Here is a 17,113-nt window from a genome sequence, read left to right as displayed (position 1 = left end):
TGAGATTTGGAGTGGGTGGTTCAACGGTAGGATTTTACTTTTGTGTGAACAGTCGGCTCCTTGTGTTTTTGCAGAATTCTCTCTCCCTTGTTAGTGATCAGTGGCGGCTACTCTAAGGAATTAGGGTTTTTCAGCTACTTTCTTATGAACAGTGGCCTCTCTTATATATCTCTCATCTCCTCTGCTCTGTTTCCTGCTATGTAGTGGAGGTACGGAGGATGCTGTGTAGTGGAGAGGTTTTTTTTGTCCTCACTCCAGCTTGGTGGTCCCTCTCCCAATTCTCTTCATTTTGAAAACTTTACTGTTGGTAAGAAAGGTTTCACCACTGTAGACTCATTTGAATGAAATATGTGCTTTCACTTTTTTTTTGAATTGAACTGATTTCATGTGGTGTTATTGTGACAGCTTGACACGGTTTTGGTCTTGGCATGTCTTTCACATGACATTGGTGCGATTCGTTCGGGGGGCAAAATGTTACGGCATTGGCTTTGTTGTGATATTTGATTTCAATCTGGTCTAGGAATCCCAAGGAATACAAATGATAAGCTTTGCTTGTACCAATATCTCCAAGGTTATTGCAACATTCAATCTTACTTCGTCTACTTTATGTGAGAAGCCGACGTGAAAATATGAGCTGGAGCAAACAATCATAGACAAGCACGGTTTGGTCATGGGGATGATTTGGCATATATTATCTATACAGGTGAATATGAATTCATTTGAATTTTCTCCCCGGTAGTAGCCTTCCCTTTTGAATCATCATGATAGACAACCAACACAGCTATCAATTCTTTTAATGCAGAAAGCTTTGAACTTGAAAGCAACATAACCGTGTTTGCATCCTGCAGGAAACGCAACATGGTTTCTGCAATTTGCAAGGCATGAACCAAAATATGTGGATCTTTCCATGCTAGAACACCAGCTAAGAAACTTGATATATTTGCCACCCTTAACAAAGACTGGATCGTTTCAGCTGTGCTGAAATACATTAATTTTACAATGACAGAGATACATTTGTTGCGAACAGGACCGTTGACGCTGGAGCCATACATCTTCCTCAAAACTGGGAGGAGATTCATCTCAAATTGCTGAAGTAGCTCAGGCTGGTCATTTAGTATTCTCTCTCGAGCTGATATCTCATGAAAAATTTCAGTTGGGTCTTTTTGTGTTCCAGAATTGCTAGCAGGAGACCTTTTCACATCAGGCCTTTTCAAAACCATGTTTGATGAAACTGGAAGAGACATGGTTCCTTGAGGCAACAGAGGGATCTAATGTTGCTAGCCACATCACAAGAAACTCAATTGGCAACCGAAGCATTCGATTGACCAATTGCCAAGATTTCTTCATTCGGGACAGTTACGACACCTTGGATGCCTATTTTTGCAAGTGCAATGAGCATAGCCATGTGAAAATGGAGAAATTAGAAATTATGATAAAACTTGCTTCAGACCGAAATATAGACCAGGTTTTATTGGAATTTAAGGAATATGCTACTGAAGTTGACGTAGATTTTGTTAGAAAGGTTGTTCGTGCTATTGGTCGTTGTGCCATCAAATTAGAGAGAGCAAACCAACACATATGAGTCCATAATTGCAACTCTTTGTGAGAGCTTAGACACCTTGATGCGAGTTTCTATTGTTGTTGTCTCAACTGCGCCCTGCTGGCGACGCCATTTTAACCGAAGGTTTGCAGCCTCGGACAAAATTCTAAGTTCAACCTCCTCTTCAAGGTTCAAATGGAGTAACTCTGATGCACTCTCATATGTTAGCATGTATGTTGGTTTAATCACGGAATTGAACACTGAACATTCTGCAATGCTGCCATCGTCATGTAGCACAACTGATACAGTAACAGCATTACAAAGCTCCCCTTGTCTCAAACTCATACCTCCCATGGCAAGATTTTCTGGAAACATAGAATATGTAGCGGTGGGCAAAAAAACAGAAGTTCCTCTTCTCATAGCCTCCCTATCCACGATACTTCCAGGTCGAACATATCTCGTTGCGTCTGCAACATGTATCCAAATTTTAATTCGACCATCTTGTAACTTTGTTGCACTCAGAGCATCATCAAGCTCATCAGCTTCATCAACATCAATGGCATAAACCTTCAGGTTAGTAAGGTTCTTCCTGTTAATCTCGTCTGGATCAGATGAGTCTGATATCAGACTTTGAGCAGCTGATGTGATCTTTTCCAAGTGATCAGTGGGAATACTCAACTTCAACAAATCAAGATTGACATGTACAGGAAAATACCTAATATTTATCAAGAGATTTACAGCTGAAGATGTTGTTTTTGCCAGACCCATTTTCCTTAGTGTCATCCCAGTTGTTTTTATTTGTTCATCACTTTTACAAGCATCAATAGCATATGCTTCGAGTGACTTAATTCCGCTCCAAATTATCTCATCATCCTTCCAAGAAGATTTGGAAGGTTTATCTTGCAAAGGCATTGATTTTGCAGAGCCCAACAGTTTAATAAACTCCTGAAATTCTTTCTCAGCAGCCTCCTTTGCAACCTTCCTACGAATACGCTCCTCAACCTGCTCATTTGGTCGAGGTCCATAAACGCAACGCAATCCTGTAGTCTCGACTACGGTAAAGTATACTTCGTCTTTTGATAGCAAGAGATGAGCAGAATATCTCTCAAGAGGCTCAACACTGCCAAAAATTATCTCAGCCATCTCTTCGACTGTCACAGACTTATTCTTTTCCAGTAGCTCAGACCAAGCAAATTCAAGTAGCGATGGGTCCATGTTGTCCTGAGCTTTCTGAACAAAGGTTGCGGTCTCTGCTTTGTCAAAAATTGGATATACCAGGAAAAATATATGTCACTTGTTGCCGCTTGATGGAACTAGTGACACCATTCTGATATAAAACCATCCAGATCTTCTTGCCATCAGGTCTCTGAGCAACTGCTAACAATATTCTATCAGAATCTTTCTTGAATTCCAAAAGCAAACCTTTTTCCAATGAACGGTTCACAAGTCTATCTTCAATAAGCTCTTCATTCAACAGTTCTGCTTTGGAAGATGAAGCATTAACGGATACTATTTTTTTTGCTTTTGCGTATGGCTTTGAGTTCTTCCATGACGCTTTCGAAGAGGCTTTGGATGGAGCGTCTTTGAGTACGGCAGCCATAACAGGGGGATAACTACTCAACAAACTTTGCTAGATCACGGTTAAGGTACCATTCAAGCTTCTTCCGATCGCAGTAACAAAACCGTCCCCATCATTAGCAAATATCCCGCAAGTGTGATAAACAGGAGATTTGCAAGAGGATTTTTTAACGAATGAATTTCGAGAAGCCTTCCGTGAATGTTGTCGAGGATTATTTAGGCTTGAGTGCTTATAGGATAATAAGATCGGTCTCGGGTTACTATTAACCAACAAAGCATGATTAAATATGTTAAGTTTACAACTTCCATTTTGACCTAGACACTTCTGAAGAATCACAGAATAAATATCACCATGGTTAACCAACTCATTTGCAAGAAGACGAGAGATATCACTCAGGTGGCTGCAAACAACAGGAGATGGGGAAGGGATGCAAGAGCTCAGACTTGTTTCTGCATTGACATCAGTCTGAACTATGGTGTTGTATATTTCAGAGTTACTTGCTGGAAGCTGACTTGCCAAAGCCATAATTGCCTGGTCTGATAGTACATATTTTATGCTTTCCTCATGAATACGTGCCATCAAATCTCTCCATGTGCAAAGCTGCCTCACGGTATAAAGAAACTGGGTTTCATTGGAAATTGAAGGAGAGCCTTGATTGCTCTGATGGCGTGAAAATAATGATAATGCAACAGATTCTCCGGGCGAAGCTTCAATCTCCTTTGTGAAAAGTTGTAAGCAAGTCATGTGAACCCCCTCCGAAGATGAGCAAGTATCGCTCCACATGTACAACAGCAGCATGATCAGACCTTAGGGAAGGAGGCACTCCAACGGCATCAATTTCGTCCCAAATCATAGTTTCCAAGTCCAGAATATGCATGTCATTCAAGAGAGTCCTTTTTGCATCTTAGAAACTTCATGTATTCATGTGATGGGATTTTTTTTTAATATAAGTTATTCATATGCCATGTACATGCATGATTATGATTGAATGAATGAACGAAGTAATCGAACTATGAATGAGTATGTGGAAATTCTTGAATATGAATGGAATTTTTTTCAATGTGAATGAAGAAAATATGAATGTAAATTTGGAATGTGAAAAACGTAAAAAAAAATGAAATAGTAAACATGAACATGAATGAAGGATATGGAGGTGAATGAAGAAAGAATGCAGACGAGTGATTGATGGGGGAAAATTTTCAGGGCCAAAATCGGGGTATGACAGTTGCCCCTATTTAAACATATTCCACCAGAGGAAAATGAAACGGCACTTTTCATCAGATCGCAGTGGGGGATGGTTAAATACCATGGAGACCCAGATTTTGAACCTGAAAATGAAAATGCTATGATATGATATGCATGGATGCATGATTCTTTTTATTTTGGAATTTATCTGTTAGGGATACGGAGAATCCTTAACAGGAGATGCTACTGGACAGACTGATCTGTGGGGAATGTTGATGGTCCACAGGGAGACAGACAAATGGTAAAAACCAACTCGCTGGGGAAAACAATCTTGCTGGAGAATCAGACACACACTAGAGAGTACTCAAAGTGAAATTCGATGAACGACACTTAGAATACAAGAGATTTCGGCAGTAAGTTCACACATGACTTACTAAACCCGAATAAGAAAAAATTTCTACAACAGGTTCATACATGACCTGATAACATTGAAACAATCATAAAGAAGGATTCTTCACAATAGGTTCATACATGACCTGGTAATACTGGAATAAGAGCTCAACAGCAACGGGTTCATACATGACCTGCCAATGCTGGGGAATACCAAGAACGGTTCTGACAGCAAGTTCAAACATGACTTGACAACAAACAGAAAAATCAAAAGAGTGTGTCAACAAGTTCATACATGACCTGACAACACTGAAATAAACATAGAGAAAGATACTTCAAAACAGGTTCATACATGACCTGGTAATACTGGAATGAAAGCTCAACAACAATGGGTTCATACATGACCTGACAATGCTGGAGAATATCAAGAATTTCTGACAGTAGGTTCAGACATGACCTAACAAACTCAGAAAAATTCGAAAAGAGTATATGAATAGGTTCATACATGACCTGATGACAAACTTGAATACTTCGAGAAAATTTCCAAAACAAGTTCATACATGACTTGCCGACACTGGAATAAAAGGTTCAGCCACAGGTTCATACATGACCTGGTAAAACTGGAATAAAGGCTCAACAACAACGGGTTCATACATGACCTAACAATGCTGGAACATTTTGAGAAAATTTCCACAACAAGTTCATACATGACTTGACACCATTGGAAAGATTCTTCAAAAACAGGTTCAGACATGACCTGGGAATATTGGCATAAAAGCTCAACAGCAACAGGTTCATACATGACCTAACAATGCTGGAACATCCAAAGAATTTTCAACAGCAGGTTCATACATGACCAGTCAACACTTGATTATTCAAAGAGTATTCAATTAACAGGTTCATACATGACCTGACATCGCTTGGGAAAAACCAAAGGGAGTTTTACCAAAAGGTTCATACATGACCTGAGAATATTGGAAAACATACAAAGCAAGTTTCATTAATGGGTTCATACATGACCTGACATCTCTTGGAAAAAAGATCAAAGGGAGTTTTACCAATAGGTTCATACATGACCTGAGAATATTGGAAAACACACAAAGCAAGTTTCAACAATAGGTTCATACATGACCTGACATCACTTGGGAAAAAATCAAAGGGAGTTTTACCAATAGGTTCATACATGACCTGAGAATATTGGAAAAAGCCCAAAGAAAACTTAAACAACAGATTCATACATGACCTGCTGATATTGGAAAACATACAAAGAGACATCATTGGAGCTTTCTAACACGAAGAACCTCCATGTTTCTGGAAATTCCTCAAGATGATAAGTCATACATGACTTTCACGGAACCATCAGGAAAGACAGGGTAATTAAACTCTCTGTACGTGCCAACAACAATTGGACTTTGACTGTAAGCAATGGATTACAACCAGCTTTTAACAGATTTTGCCAACAACAATTGGACTTTGAAATGAGTTCTAGTAACAACTGAGCTTGGAATAATGCCTAGTAACAACTGATTTTTAGGAGACACCAATGAGTCTTGAAATAATTCCAGGGAATGGCATAGGGGTTCTGGAAGTTCGTCAGGACAAAAATGACATGTCTGGGAATTCATCAGAGAGTAAAAGAAACAAATTCTGGAAATGCATCAGAATTATAAGTGATATTCCGGAAATACAACAGAATACAGACACATCTGGTAATACATCAAGGAAATTCTGGAAATACATCAGAATACAGACACATCAGAGAACACCTCAGATAGATGGGGAAACATTCTGAAATACATCAGACAAGTTGTGGAAATACATCAATAAACCAAGGATTAATCCGGAAATTCATCGGATAATCCAAAAAGAAAAATGAACCTTAATGGAAAAATTTCTAATAGGTGCCAACTGGGTTGGATTTGAAAATGACTGCAAAAACCGGATGATGGTTTAAGGGCACCAAAGACAAACTGGAATTAGAGGTCAGAGGATATAGGATCAACAACAAGACCTATGTCAATGCAAAATGAGCACGAGGTACATTTCGGCCATGCATGATTTGAATTCTTTTATGCATGATATATGAATGATCATGATTATGAGAATGCTGACACTTGAGTGGACTGGGAGTTTGTAAAGGCTTTTTATGGAAGCTCATGATTCCTCACCACCGAGAACTCAACCAAATATTTTATGATAGATGTTGCCAAAGGAGGATTTTTCCCAGTTTGATAGCCACAACTTTGCCAATGGGATCCTTTTGGAGGATTAATGAATCGTGCTAGCATAATTTTCGGGCACTCGTCTTAAACTCAATAGTTGTTGACGTATGGCAGAATTTGTTTGAGCAGTTTGAAAGTACGAAGAAAAAGGTTTTGCCCCTCTGTGGCTCATCTTGCCCCAGTTTGTTGGGTCTTTGGAAATGTTCACCTTGAAAGTGGATTTGGAAACAACTTTCCATGAGACTACCTCGAGATGGCTTGCCCCAAGTGTTTGAAACTTGCAATGGTTTGAACTTGACTAACCAAATGTTGGAATGATAGACTCTTGATTGACTGTCCTTTGGATAGTTGGACTCATTGAGCTTTGAGGTGGCTTGCCCCGGTCTGAGTCTTGAAACAAATTACTCTTGGCGAGATGACCCTTAGGGTGATTAGCTCGAATTAACTGATGCTCAAAGTGATTTGCCCCTGACTAGACTTCTTTCACTTTATCAAGTTCCTCAACTGTATTTTGTTGGGGACTTATTTGATGCTAAGTGTTGACTCGCAAATAAGATTGCTCATTCAAAAATGGTAATTTTAATGCAGTGTTTATGCAAAAATTTGAAATCAAAGTTTATTGATATGAACGGGTGAAATACAGTGAACGAGTCGTTGATAAGAACACAATGGTGATCAAGTCATTCACAGTACGCAAGTTGGTTCAATCAAATGATTAACAAAAATCGTTTGGAGTCAAGTTAACACAACCTTGTTATAGTATGCTTTCAAAATAAACCCTGCCTCAATTAGGTCTTTTAAGGGTTGTAACGTGGTATGGTTCACGGTTTTTTGAAACAAAAGGATATAAGGCTCAAAATTTATTTTTACCCACCCCTTCTTCTTGATGATCTCCAGTTCCTATATTCAGTTAATTCAATACACGCATTCGACTTCCAAGAGGGTTCGAAGGTGTGATGAGGATTCAAGACGAATTTTCTTGAAATGGCAGTCACCTTATTATTTTTTTGTTGAGGATTTTGGTGACCTCTTCTGATTGATTTTCTTTATCCCTAATTTTGCCTGGACCGTTTTCTTGAAGCTTTCGGTCCATCGGGATGCCCTAACTTTTGCCTAAGTCATTTTGTGGTTTTTGACTTAGCGGGCTTTTTTTATTTTGTTTTTTAAAGGTATTGACTGCCACATTATTGGTGGATAAGGATCAACCAACACTAATTTTAGCTTTTCTTAGCTTCTTCGACATCTCAACATGTGTGCGAAGGATAACATGTGGTTGAACCTAATTGGAGGATGTATATATGGACGATTTTTGAAAGATCGACTGCATGATCAAATTATCTGAACATAACTACCCTGCCCCAGGTTAAGATTAAGGGTTTTAGATCCGAAATAAACACCAACTTCTAGGCTCAAAGTGGTTGTCTAGGGATTAACTCCTTATCACTCCAGTGTTTGGGGATTTGAAACAATGCCTAACGTCATCGACAGGGTTTTACTCAAAAGCATACCATAACAATTTCAGGTGTTTCGTTTTCATCATCTTCCTTCCAATCTTTGTTAACACAACAGTCTGATAAGCAAAAGTGAATGAGAGGAGTATTTTTGTTTTTTAACATAAATGAAAAACGAGTGAATACGAATGGATTAATTCAAAAGATGCATAAACATTTCATTAATCCTACCAATTCAAAGAAAACAATAATGCTTAAAAGCAATCAACAATCAACATGCAAGGAAACTACAAAAGAAATGCTGAAACAGCCAAATGATTGCCAGCTTTAGGGAATGACTTCTTCAATCTTGATCCATTAACTTAGGGGGACACCCCTTGAGATCTTTGCACTTATCCGGTCGATGGGTTAACATTTACCACCAAGCTTCCTTCTTGAAAGTCTATGTACCTGTTGTCAATCAGCTGCTGTACTTTGGCTTTGAAAGCGTCACAGTCTTCAGTTGAGTGCCCTTCTGATCCGGCATGATATCCACATTTCTCATTTGGGTTATACCCGGGTGGGTAAGGTTGTGGAACCGGCTTAAGAGACTTGGGAACCACCAACGAGTTTTGAATCAGAGGTTGTAGGAGTTGGCTATATGTCATGAAGACTGGATGTCGAGGATCATTTCTTCTTTCCAAGTTATTTTGAAGCCTATGTTGCTTTTGATATCTCGGGCCTTGGGCTTGTTGATTTGGATGAGGAGCAAACCAGGATTGTTGGCAATGAAGACCAGAAGGTGGTGGTTGCTGGTACAACACTTTAGGCATTGCTAACTGCTCATTTTCAGCCACTTGAAGGTTGGGATCAACAAGTTTTTTGACATTGGCAGGATGATCTTCAAATTCTTTTCCTTCAATCTCATCGTTGAACGCAACCCTCTTGGATCCACTACTCACTTCCTCTTTTCTTTCATTGGTATGGGCAGTGACGTTGGAAATCCAAGGCGATATCTCAATGCTCTTACCAGGAAATAATGATAGTTCATTAGCCACATCCCTGACATCTTCCTTGTGGTACAAAACCTTGAGGGGTCTCAAGGGTCCTTTCCCTTTCTCATTACCTGGCCCAAAAATCAAGGTATATGTACCTAAGCCTTCCTCCTTGAGTGTTGGTGACCTTATGTCAATCAATCCTTGCAGCTTGAGCTTAAAACTCTTGCATTCCTCGATGGAGTGCCCCATTGTCCCAGTATGGTATTCACACTTGACCTTCGGATGATCTTCTTCAAAGATTAAGCTCTTTTTGTTAATCAACCCTCGCACCAAGGCTTTTAACGCTAAGCAAGAATCCAGGTCATGTCCCAATGCTCCTTTATGGAATTCACATGTTGCATTTGGATTGTACCATGACAGGTATGGTGACACAGGTGTGAGAGCTCGAGGGGTCACCAAAGCATTTTGGATCAGTTACGGATAGAGCTTGCTATATGGCACCGGAATCGAGTCATTGTGATCCTTGTTCCTCTTGTTCTGATTCTGATTTTTGTTCTGAACCTGGCTTTGGTGACTTTGAGGAGCAATAGCCAGAGGATGTTGATGATGACGTCTTGAGGGAGGTCCATATACTGGTAAATGAGGAGTTTCCACATAGAATTTCCCTTGACTTGGGGTAACACCAGATGGATGTGGCGTAGTAGCTCTCTTTGTTGCAGCAGCGTATATTGGGTGACCCTCTTTTCCCAACAAGACTTGCAGGGTTTCCAAGACCCATCTCATTTGGCTCTTCAAAAGGTTAAGTTCCTCCTTCAGTGCTTCTTGGCTATTTCTTAGCTCGTCCATCATCTCCTGAGACATGGTTCTTTGTTCTAAACGCGTGTTGAGAATCACTTTGCTTCACGGACAAAAGATGGATGAGTTTTTTTTTGGTATTTTGTCTGGAAAATGACATGCATTATGATGCGATGCAAATGCAATGGAATGCGAATGAATGCAATGCAAGCCATGCACATTTGTTTTTTTCATACACGGGTTCAAAAGTCTGAGGTACTGATGACTCTGATTGTTTTCCAAGAATAGGTTCTCACCGGGTAAGATCTAAGGTTTTAAAAGTTCCTAGAGTCATGGATCCATTAGACTGTTTGCTACCTGCGGCAACTTACTTGCCGGGCATCAACTCCATCTAAAGAATCTACTCTAAGTGAGGTTCTCGCATCGATCCAACGAGAAATACATCTCGCAGACCCACACTACGCAACCATCTTTCCTAGTTGGGCAAAGAACTAAGGTTCTACAAATGGTTCTCAGAGTCATGGATCCTAAAGAAAATATTGAAGCTTACGGCAACTTACTTGCCGAGCGACAACATCCTCTCAAGAATCTACTCTAAGTAAGGTTCTCGTACCGACCCAACGAGAAATACATCTCGCGGACCCGCACTACTCAACCTCGTCCTATCTTATGTTTTTACTCGAGACTCGGGTAAAAAGTCTTTCCCACAAGGTTTGCAATCAGAGTATTCAAGTACCAAACCATAATCGAACCAATACAACAGATTCATATCAATATGACAATAGAGATAGTAAAAACAATAAAGAAAATCCACATAGGTAAACAAACAAAGGCACACAAACGACCTAACTAGGCTTGACTCACTTAGGGATTTGAGTGGTCCCCAGCAAAGTCGCCATCTGTCGCACCTCGAAAAAATGGGGATACGACTTCAAAGCGAAGCGCGATCGCACGCTCGCAATGATAGACTGAACAGAGTCGCCACCGAACTTTATTTATTCCTAAAAAGGAAAGGGGAAATATCGATAAAACCCAAGACAAAAGAAAGGATAAGATATGGTCATCGCAACCAATATCCGGGTTCGGGAGTCGATTACGCAAGGGGAAGGTATTAGCACCCCTCACGTCCGTTGTACTCAACGGGAACCATTAGGTCAGTTGTATGCGTTAGTGTTAGTTTGAAATGTTAGGCTTTTCAGTTTATTAGGTGGGAAAAGAAAGAATATAAGAGAGAAGAAATGTTTTTGGATTTTTTTAACGAAGGACTAAACCTAAGTTTTTTATTAGTGGGCCTGACAAGATTTACAAATCCTGCTCCTACGTATCTCAAAAGAGAAATCAAGGCTTACGTAGTTCTGGGTAGAAAAAATGTTTGTTTGTTGGTCGATTTTAGCGAAAGCTATATTGTATTAATCGACGAAAACATCGTTTTACCCAAAACAGATGAGGAGTGGACGCATACCACACATCGAACGGATTTATAAATCTACATTCGGAAAAGCGTCATTTATCTCTACTCAACAATCGTGGCCGAAACATTGTTTTGTATCACTTAAGACAATATATCTTCCATTTATGAAAAAAGGTTTTTTTGATTAATCGCACGGCGGCGAGAAAAGAGTTTAATCGGTTGGGTGTATTTTGAGTGATGGCGAGAACTTGGATGAGCGAGATATACATCTCGAATCCTAGTCTCAGGAATGCACGGCATACGCCATGTTCCATTTCCATCTTTATTGAAAAAGTATTAAGTTAGGAATTAGGTATTTTGAAGTTTGAAAGACGAGTACTTATGACCTACAAGCTCTTACAGCTTGGGTCTAATGCTCGGGACTACGTCTGGACATTCCACCCAGGCAGTCTGTTTCTTTCCAATATTGCTAAGAAAATGATTCGAATATTTACGAATGTTTTGGAGGGAAGACGAATATTTATGGCTTGCAAGCTCTTACAGCTTGAGCCTAATATTCGGGATTACGACTGGATATTCCCTCCAGGTAATCTTTTTCTTCCAACTTTATTAAGAAGAGGTTTTGAATCTTGGAGTGTGAAAGAGAAGACGAATATTTATGGCTGACAAGCTCTTACAGCTTGAGCCTAATATTCGGGATTATGACTGGATATTCCCTCCAGGATAATCTTTTTCTTCACGTTTTATTTGGAAAATGATTTGAATATTTGAGTGTTTAAAGAGAAGACAAATATTAACGGCTTGCAAGCTCTTACAGCTTGAGCCTAATATTCGGGATTACGACTGGACATTCCATCCAGGTAATCTTTTTCTTCACGTTTTAGAAAAGATTTTGAATATTGGATTAAAATAATCAAAATACATTAAAATCGATATTAAACAATTAAAATAAAATTAAAGGGTAAACATTAGGAGGGGATTAAAACAAAAATGTGAAATAGAAATTAACGTTTTGCAAAAATCAAATATGGCACACAATGTGGGAATTGAACCCAAGACCAAGGGCTTGCCAGAGCATCCCTTTACCAACTCCACCAGACAAGCATCCTTGTCATATAATCTCAAGCGCTAATACATAAAAAAAAAAAACGGACCAAGCCTTTTATATAAAACACAATGTTAAAACAATAGCAGGTCCTTTTGAACAGATTCATTTTAATGCGCACCTGCTACAAGAAACAAATACTGCAATGAAAAAAATGTTCCTTCTATGGACCGTGAACCGTACATCATCTCTCATGCAATCCAAACAACAACAATCAACAAAAAAAGTTTCCGGAACTCAAACTCTTTTCATTTTCGATATATTTCTTTCCTAAGCAAGTCAGCTATGAACGCACCTGATGTCGAGTGACGATGTTATGTGATTTGGATGCTAGATTCTTGGACCACATCGAGAATGGTTATACCGTGGTGGCGGTTATAGTGACGTCCCTATTGTTTCAGCTTGTTATCTTTTCGAGCACCAAAGTCTTCACCGAGTGAGATGAATGGCAACTCCAGATTTTGTATTACTGTTACCTAACAACAGACTAGCAGATCCATGTCATCGAAGAGGTCGTAATGAGAGCCAAAGTGGAAGATGCGATGGTTGCTGGGAAAAATGAGATTTGGAGTGGGTGGTTCAACGGTAGGATTTTATTTTTGTGTAAACAGTCGGCTCCTTGTGTTTTTGCAGAATTCTCTCTCCCTTGTTAGTGATCAGTGGCGGCTACTCTAAGGAATTAGGGTTTTTCAGCTACTTTCTTATGAACAGTGGCCTCTCTTATATATCTCCCATCTCCTCTGCTCTGTTTCCTGCTATGTAGTGGAGGTACGGAGGATGCTGTGTAGTGGAGAGGTTTTTTTTTGTCCTCACTCCAGCTTGGTGGTCCCTCTCCCAATTCTCTTCATTTTGAAAACTTTACTGTTGGTAAGAAAGGTTTCACCACTGTAGACTCATTTGAATGAAATATGTGCTTTCACTTTTTTTTTGAATTGAACTGATTTCATGTGGTGTTATTGTGACAGCTTGACGCGATTTTGGTCTTGGCATGTCTTTCACATGACATTGGTGCGATTCGTTCGGGGGGCAAAATGTTACGGCATTGGCTTTGTTTTGATATTTGATTTCAATCTGGTCTAGGAATCCCAAGGAATACAAATGATAAGCTTTGCTTGTACCAATATCTCCAAGGTTATTGCAACATTCAATCTTACTTCGTCTGCTTTATGTGAGAAGCCGACGTGAAAATATGAGCTGGAGCAAACAATCATAGACAAGCACGGTTTGGTCATGGGGATGATTTGGCATATATTATCTATACAGGTGAATATGAATTCATTTGAATTTTCTCCCCGGTAGTAGCCTTCCCTTTTGAATCATCATGATAGACAACCAACACAGCTATCAATTCTTTTAATGCAGAAAGCTTTGAACTTGAAAGCAACATAACCGTGTTTGCATCCTGCAGGAAACGCAACATGGTTTCTGCAATTTGCAAGGCATGAACCAAAATATGTGGATCTTTCCATGCTAGAACACCAGCTAAGAAACTTGATATATTTGCCACCCTTAACAAAGACTGGATCGTTTCAGCTGTGCTGAAATACATTAATTTTACAATGACAGAGATACATTTGTTGCGAACAGGACCGTTGACGCTGGAGCCATACATCTTCCTCAAAACTGGGAGGAGATTCATCTCAAATTGCTGAAGTAGCTCAGGCTGGTCATTTAGTATTCTCTCTCGAGCTGATATCTCATGAAAAATTTCAGTTGGGTCTTTTTGTGTTCCAGAATTGCTAGCAGGAGACCTTTTCACATCAGGCCTTTTCAAAACCATGTTTGATGAAACTGGAAGAGACATGGTTCCTTGAGGCAACAGAGGGATCTAATGTTGCTAGCCACATCACAAGAAACTCAATTGGCAACCGAAGCATTCGATTGACCAATTGCCAAGATTTCTTCATTCGGGACAGTTACGACACCTTGGATGCCTATTTTTGCAAGTGCAATGAGCATAGCCATGTGAAAATGGAGAAATTAGAAATTATGATAAAACTTGCTTCAGACCGAAATATAGACCAGGTTTTATTGGAATTTAAGGAATATGCTACTGAAGTTGACGTAGATTTTGTTAGAAAGGTTGTTCGTGCTATTGGTCGTTGTGCCATCAAATTAGAGAGAGCAAACCAACACATATGAGTCCATAATTGCAACTCTTTGTGAGAGCTTAGACACCTTGATGCGAGTTTCTATTGTTGTTGTCTCAACTGCGCCCTGCTGGCGACGCCATTTTAACCGAAGGTTTGCAGCCTCGGACAAAATTCTAAGTTCAACCTCCTCTTCAAGGTTCAAATGGAGTAACTCTTATGCACTCTCATATGTTAGCATGTATGTTGGTTTAATCACGGAATTGAACACTGAACATTCTGCAATGCTGCCATCGTCATGTAGCACAACTGATACAGTAACAGCATTACAAAGCTCCCCTTGTCTCAAACTCATACCTCCCATGGCAAGATTTTCTGGAAACATAGAATATGTAGCGGTGGGCAAAAAAACAGAAGTTCCTCTTCTCATAGCCTCCCTATCCACGATACTTCCAGGTCGAACATATCTCGTTGCGTCTGCAACATGTATCCAAATTTTAATTCGACCATCTTGTAACTTTGTTGCACTCAGAGCATCATCAAGCTCATCAGCTTCATCAACATCAATGGCATAAACCTTCAGGTTAGTAAGGTTCTTCCTGTTAATCTCGTCTGGATCAGATGAGTCTGATAGCAGACTTTGAGCAGCTGATGTGATCTTTTCCAAGTGATCAGTGGGAATACTCAACTTCAACAAATCAAGATTGACATGTACAGGAAAATACCCAATATTTATCAAGAGATTTACAGCTGAAGATGTTGTTTTTGCCAGACCCATTTTCCTTAGTGTCATCCCAGCTGTTTTTATTTGTTCATCACTTTTACAAGCATCAATAGCATATGCTTCGAGTGACTTAATTGCGCTCCAAATTATCTCATCATCCTTCCAAGAAGATTTGGAAGGTTTATTTTGCAAAGGCATTGATTTTGCAGAGCCCAACAGTTTAATAAACTCTTGAAATTCTTTCTCAGCAGCCTCCTTTGCAACCTTCCTAGGAATACGCTCCTCAACCTGCTCATTTGGTCGAGGTCCATAAACGCAACGCAATCCTGTAGTCTCGACTACGGTAAAGTATACTTCGTCTTTTGATAGCAAGAGATGAGCAGAATATCTCTCAAGAGGCTCAATACTGCCAAAAATTATCTCAGCCATCTCTTCGACTGTCACAGACTTATTCTTTTCCAATAGCTCAGACCAAGCAAATTCAAGTAGCGATGGGTCCATGTTGTCCTGAGCTTTCTGAACAAAGGCTGCGATCTCTGCTTGGTCAAAAATTGGATATACCAGGAATAATATATGTCACTTGTTGCCGCTTGATGGAACTAGTGACACCATTCTGATCTAAAACCATCCAGTTCTTCTTGCCATCAGGTCTCTAAGCAACTGCTAACAATATTCTATCAGAATCTTTCTTGAATTCCAAAAGCAAACCTTTTTCCAATGAACGGTTCACAAGTCTATCTTCAATAAGCTCTTCATTCAACAGTTCTGCTTTGGAAGATGAAGCATTAACGGATACTATTTTTTTTGCTTTTGCGTATGGCTTTGAGTTCTTCCATGACGCTTTCGAAGAGGCTTTGGATGGAGCGTCTTTGAGTACGGCAGCCATAACAGGGGGATAACTACTCAACAAACTTTGCTAGATCACGGTTAAGGTACCATTCAAGCTTCTTCCGATCGCAGTAACAAAACCGTCTCCCATCATTAGCAAATATCCCGCAATTGTGATAAATAGGAGATTTGCAAGAGGATTTTTTAACGAATGAATTTCGAGAAGCCTTCCGTGAATGTTGTCGAGGATTATTTAGGCTTGAGTGCTTATAGGATAATAAGATCGGTCTCGGGTTACTATTAACCAACAAAGCATGATTAAATATGTTAAGTTTACAACTTCCATTTTGACCTAGACACTTCTGAAGAATCACAGAATAAATATCACCATGGTTAACCAACTCATTTGCAAGCAGACGAGAGATATCACTCAGGTGGCTGCAAACAACAGGAGATGGGGAAGGGATGCAAGAGCTCAGACTTGTTTCTACATTGACATCAGTCTGAACTATGGTGTTGTATATTTCAGAGTTACTTGCTGGAAGCTGACTTGCCAAAGCCATAATTTCCTGGTCTGATAGTACATATTTTATGCTTTCCTCATGAATACGTGCCATCAAATCTCTCCATGTGCAAAGCTTCCTCACGGTATAAAGAAACTGGGTTTCATTGGAAATTGAAGGAGAGCCTTGATTGCTCTGATGGCGTGAAAATAATGATAATGCAGCAGATTCTCCGGGCGAAGCTTCAATCTCCTTTGTGAAAAGTTGTAAGCAATTCATGTGAACCCCCTCCGAAGATGAGCAAGTATCACTC

At 39.7% G+C, this 17,113-nt stretch overlaps 1 protein-coding gene and 1 pseudogene across 1 annotated transcript; both read right to left on the bottom strand.

Annotated features, from left to right (window-relative positions):
- Positions 1-1,555: 1,555 nt before the first annotated feature.
- LOC127078930 (ribonuclease II, chloroplastic/mitochondrial-like) lies at positions 1,556-3,140 on the bottom strand (annotated as a pseudogene).
- Positions 3,141-14,835: 11,695 nt separating this feature from the next.
- Positions 14,836-16,276, bottom strand: LOC127087827 (ribonuclease II, chloroplastic/mitochondrial). The gene has a single exon (XM_051028745.1). It carries the CDS (start codon positions 15,968-15,970, stop codon positions 14,963-14,965), a length of 1,008 nt encoding a protein of 335 aa, XP_050884702.1. The 5' UTR covers positions 15,971-16,276; the 3' UTR covers positions 14,836-14,962.
- Between the last annotated feature and the right edge of the window lie 837 nt (positions 16,277-17,113).

The sequence above is a fragment of the Lathyrus oleraceus genome, chromosome 5, assembly GCF_024323335.1.
Source record: "Lathyrus oleraceus cultivar Zhongwan6 chromosome 5, CAAS_Psat_ZW6_1.0, whole genome shotgun sequence".
Classification (NCBI taxonomy): Eukaryota; Viridiplantae; Streptophyta; class Magnoliopsida; order Fabales; family Fabaceae; genus Lathyrus; species Lathyrus oleraceus.
Note: the sequence above shows the minus strand (reverse complement) of the source record. Positions and strands in the feature narration are given on the sequence as shown.

Coding starts and splice junctions, on each gene's coding strand:
- LOC127087827 (XM_051028745.1), bottom strand. CDS start 15,970: ATGGACCCATCGCTACTTGAATTTGCTTGGTCTGAGCTATTGGAAAAG.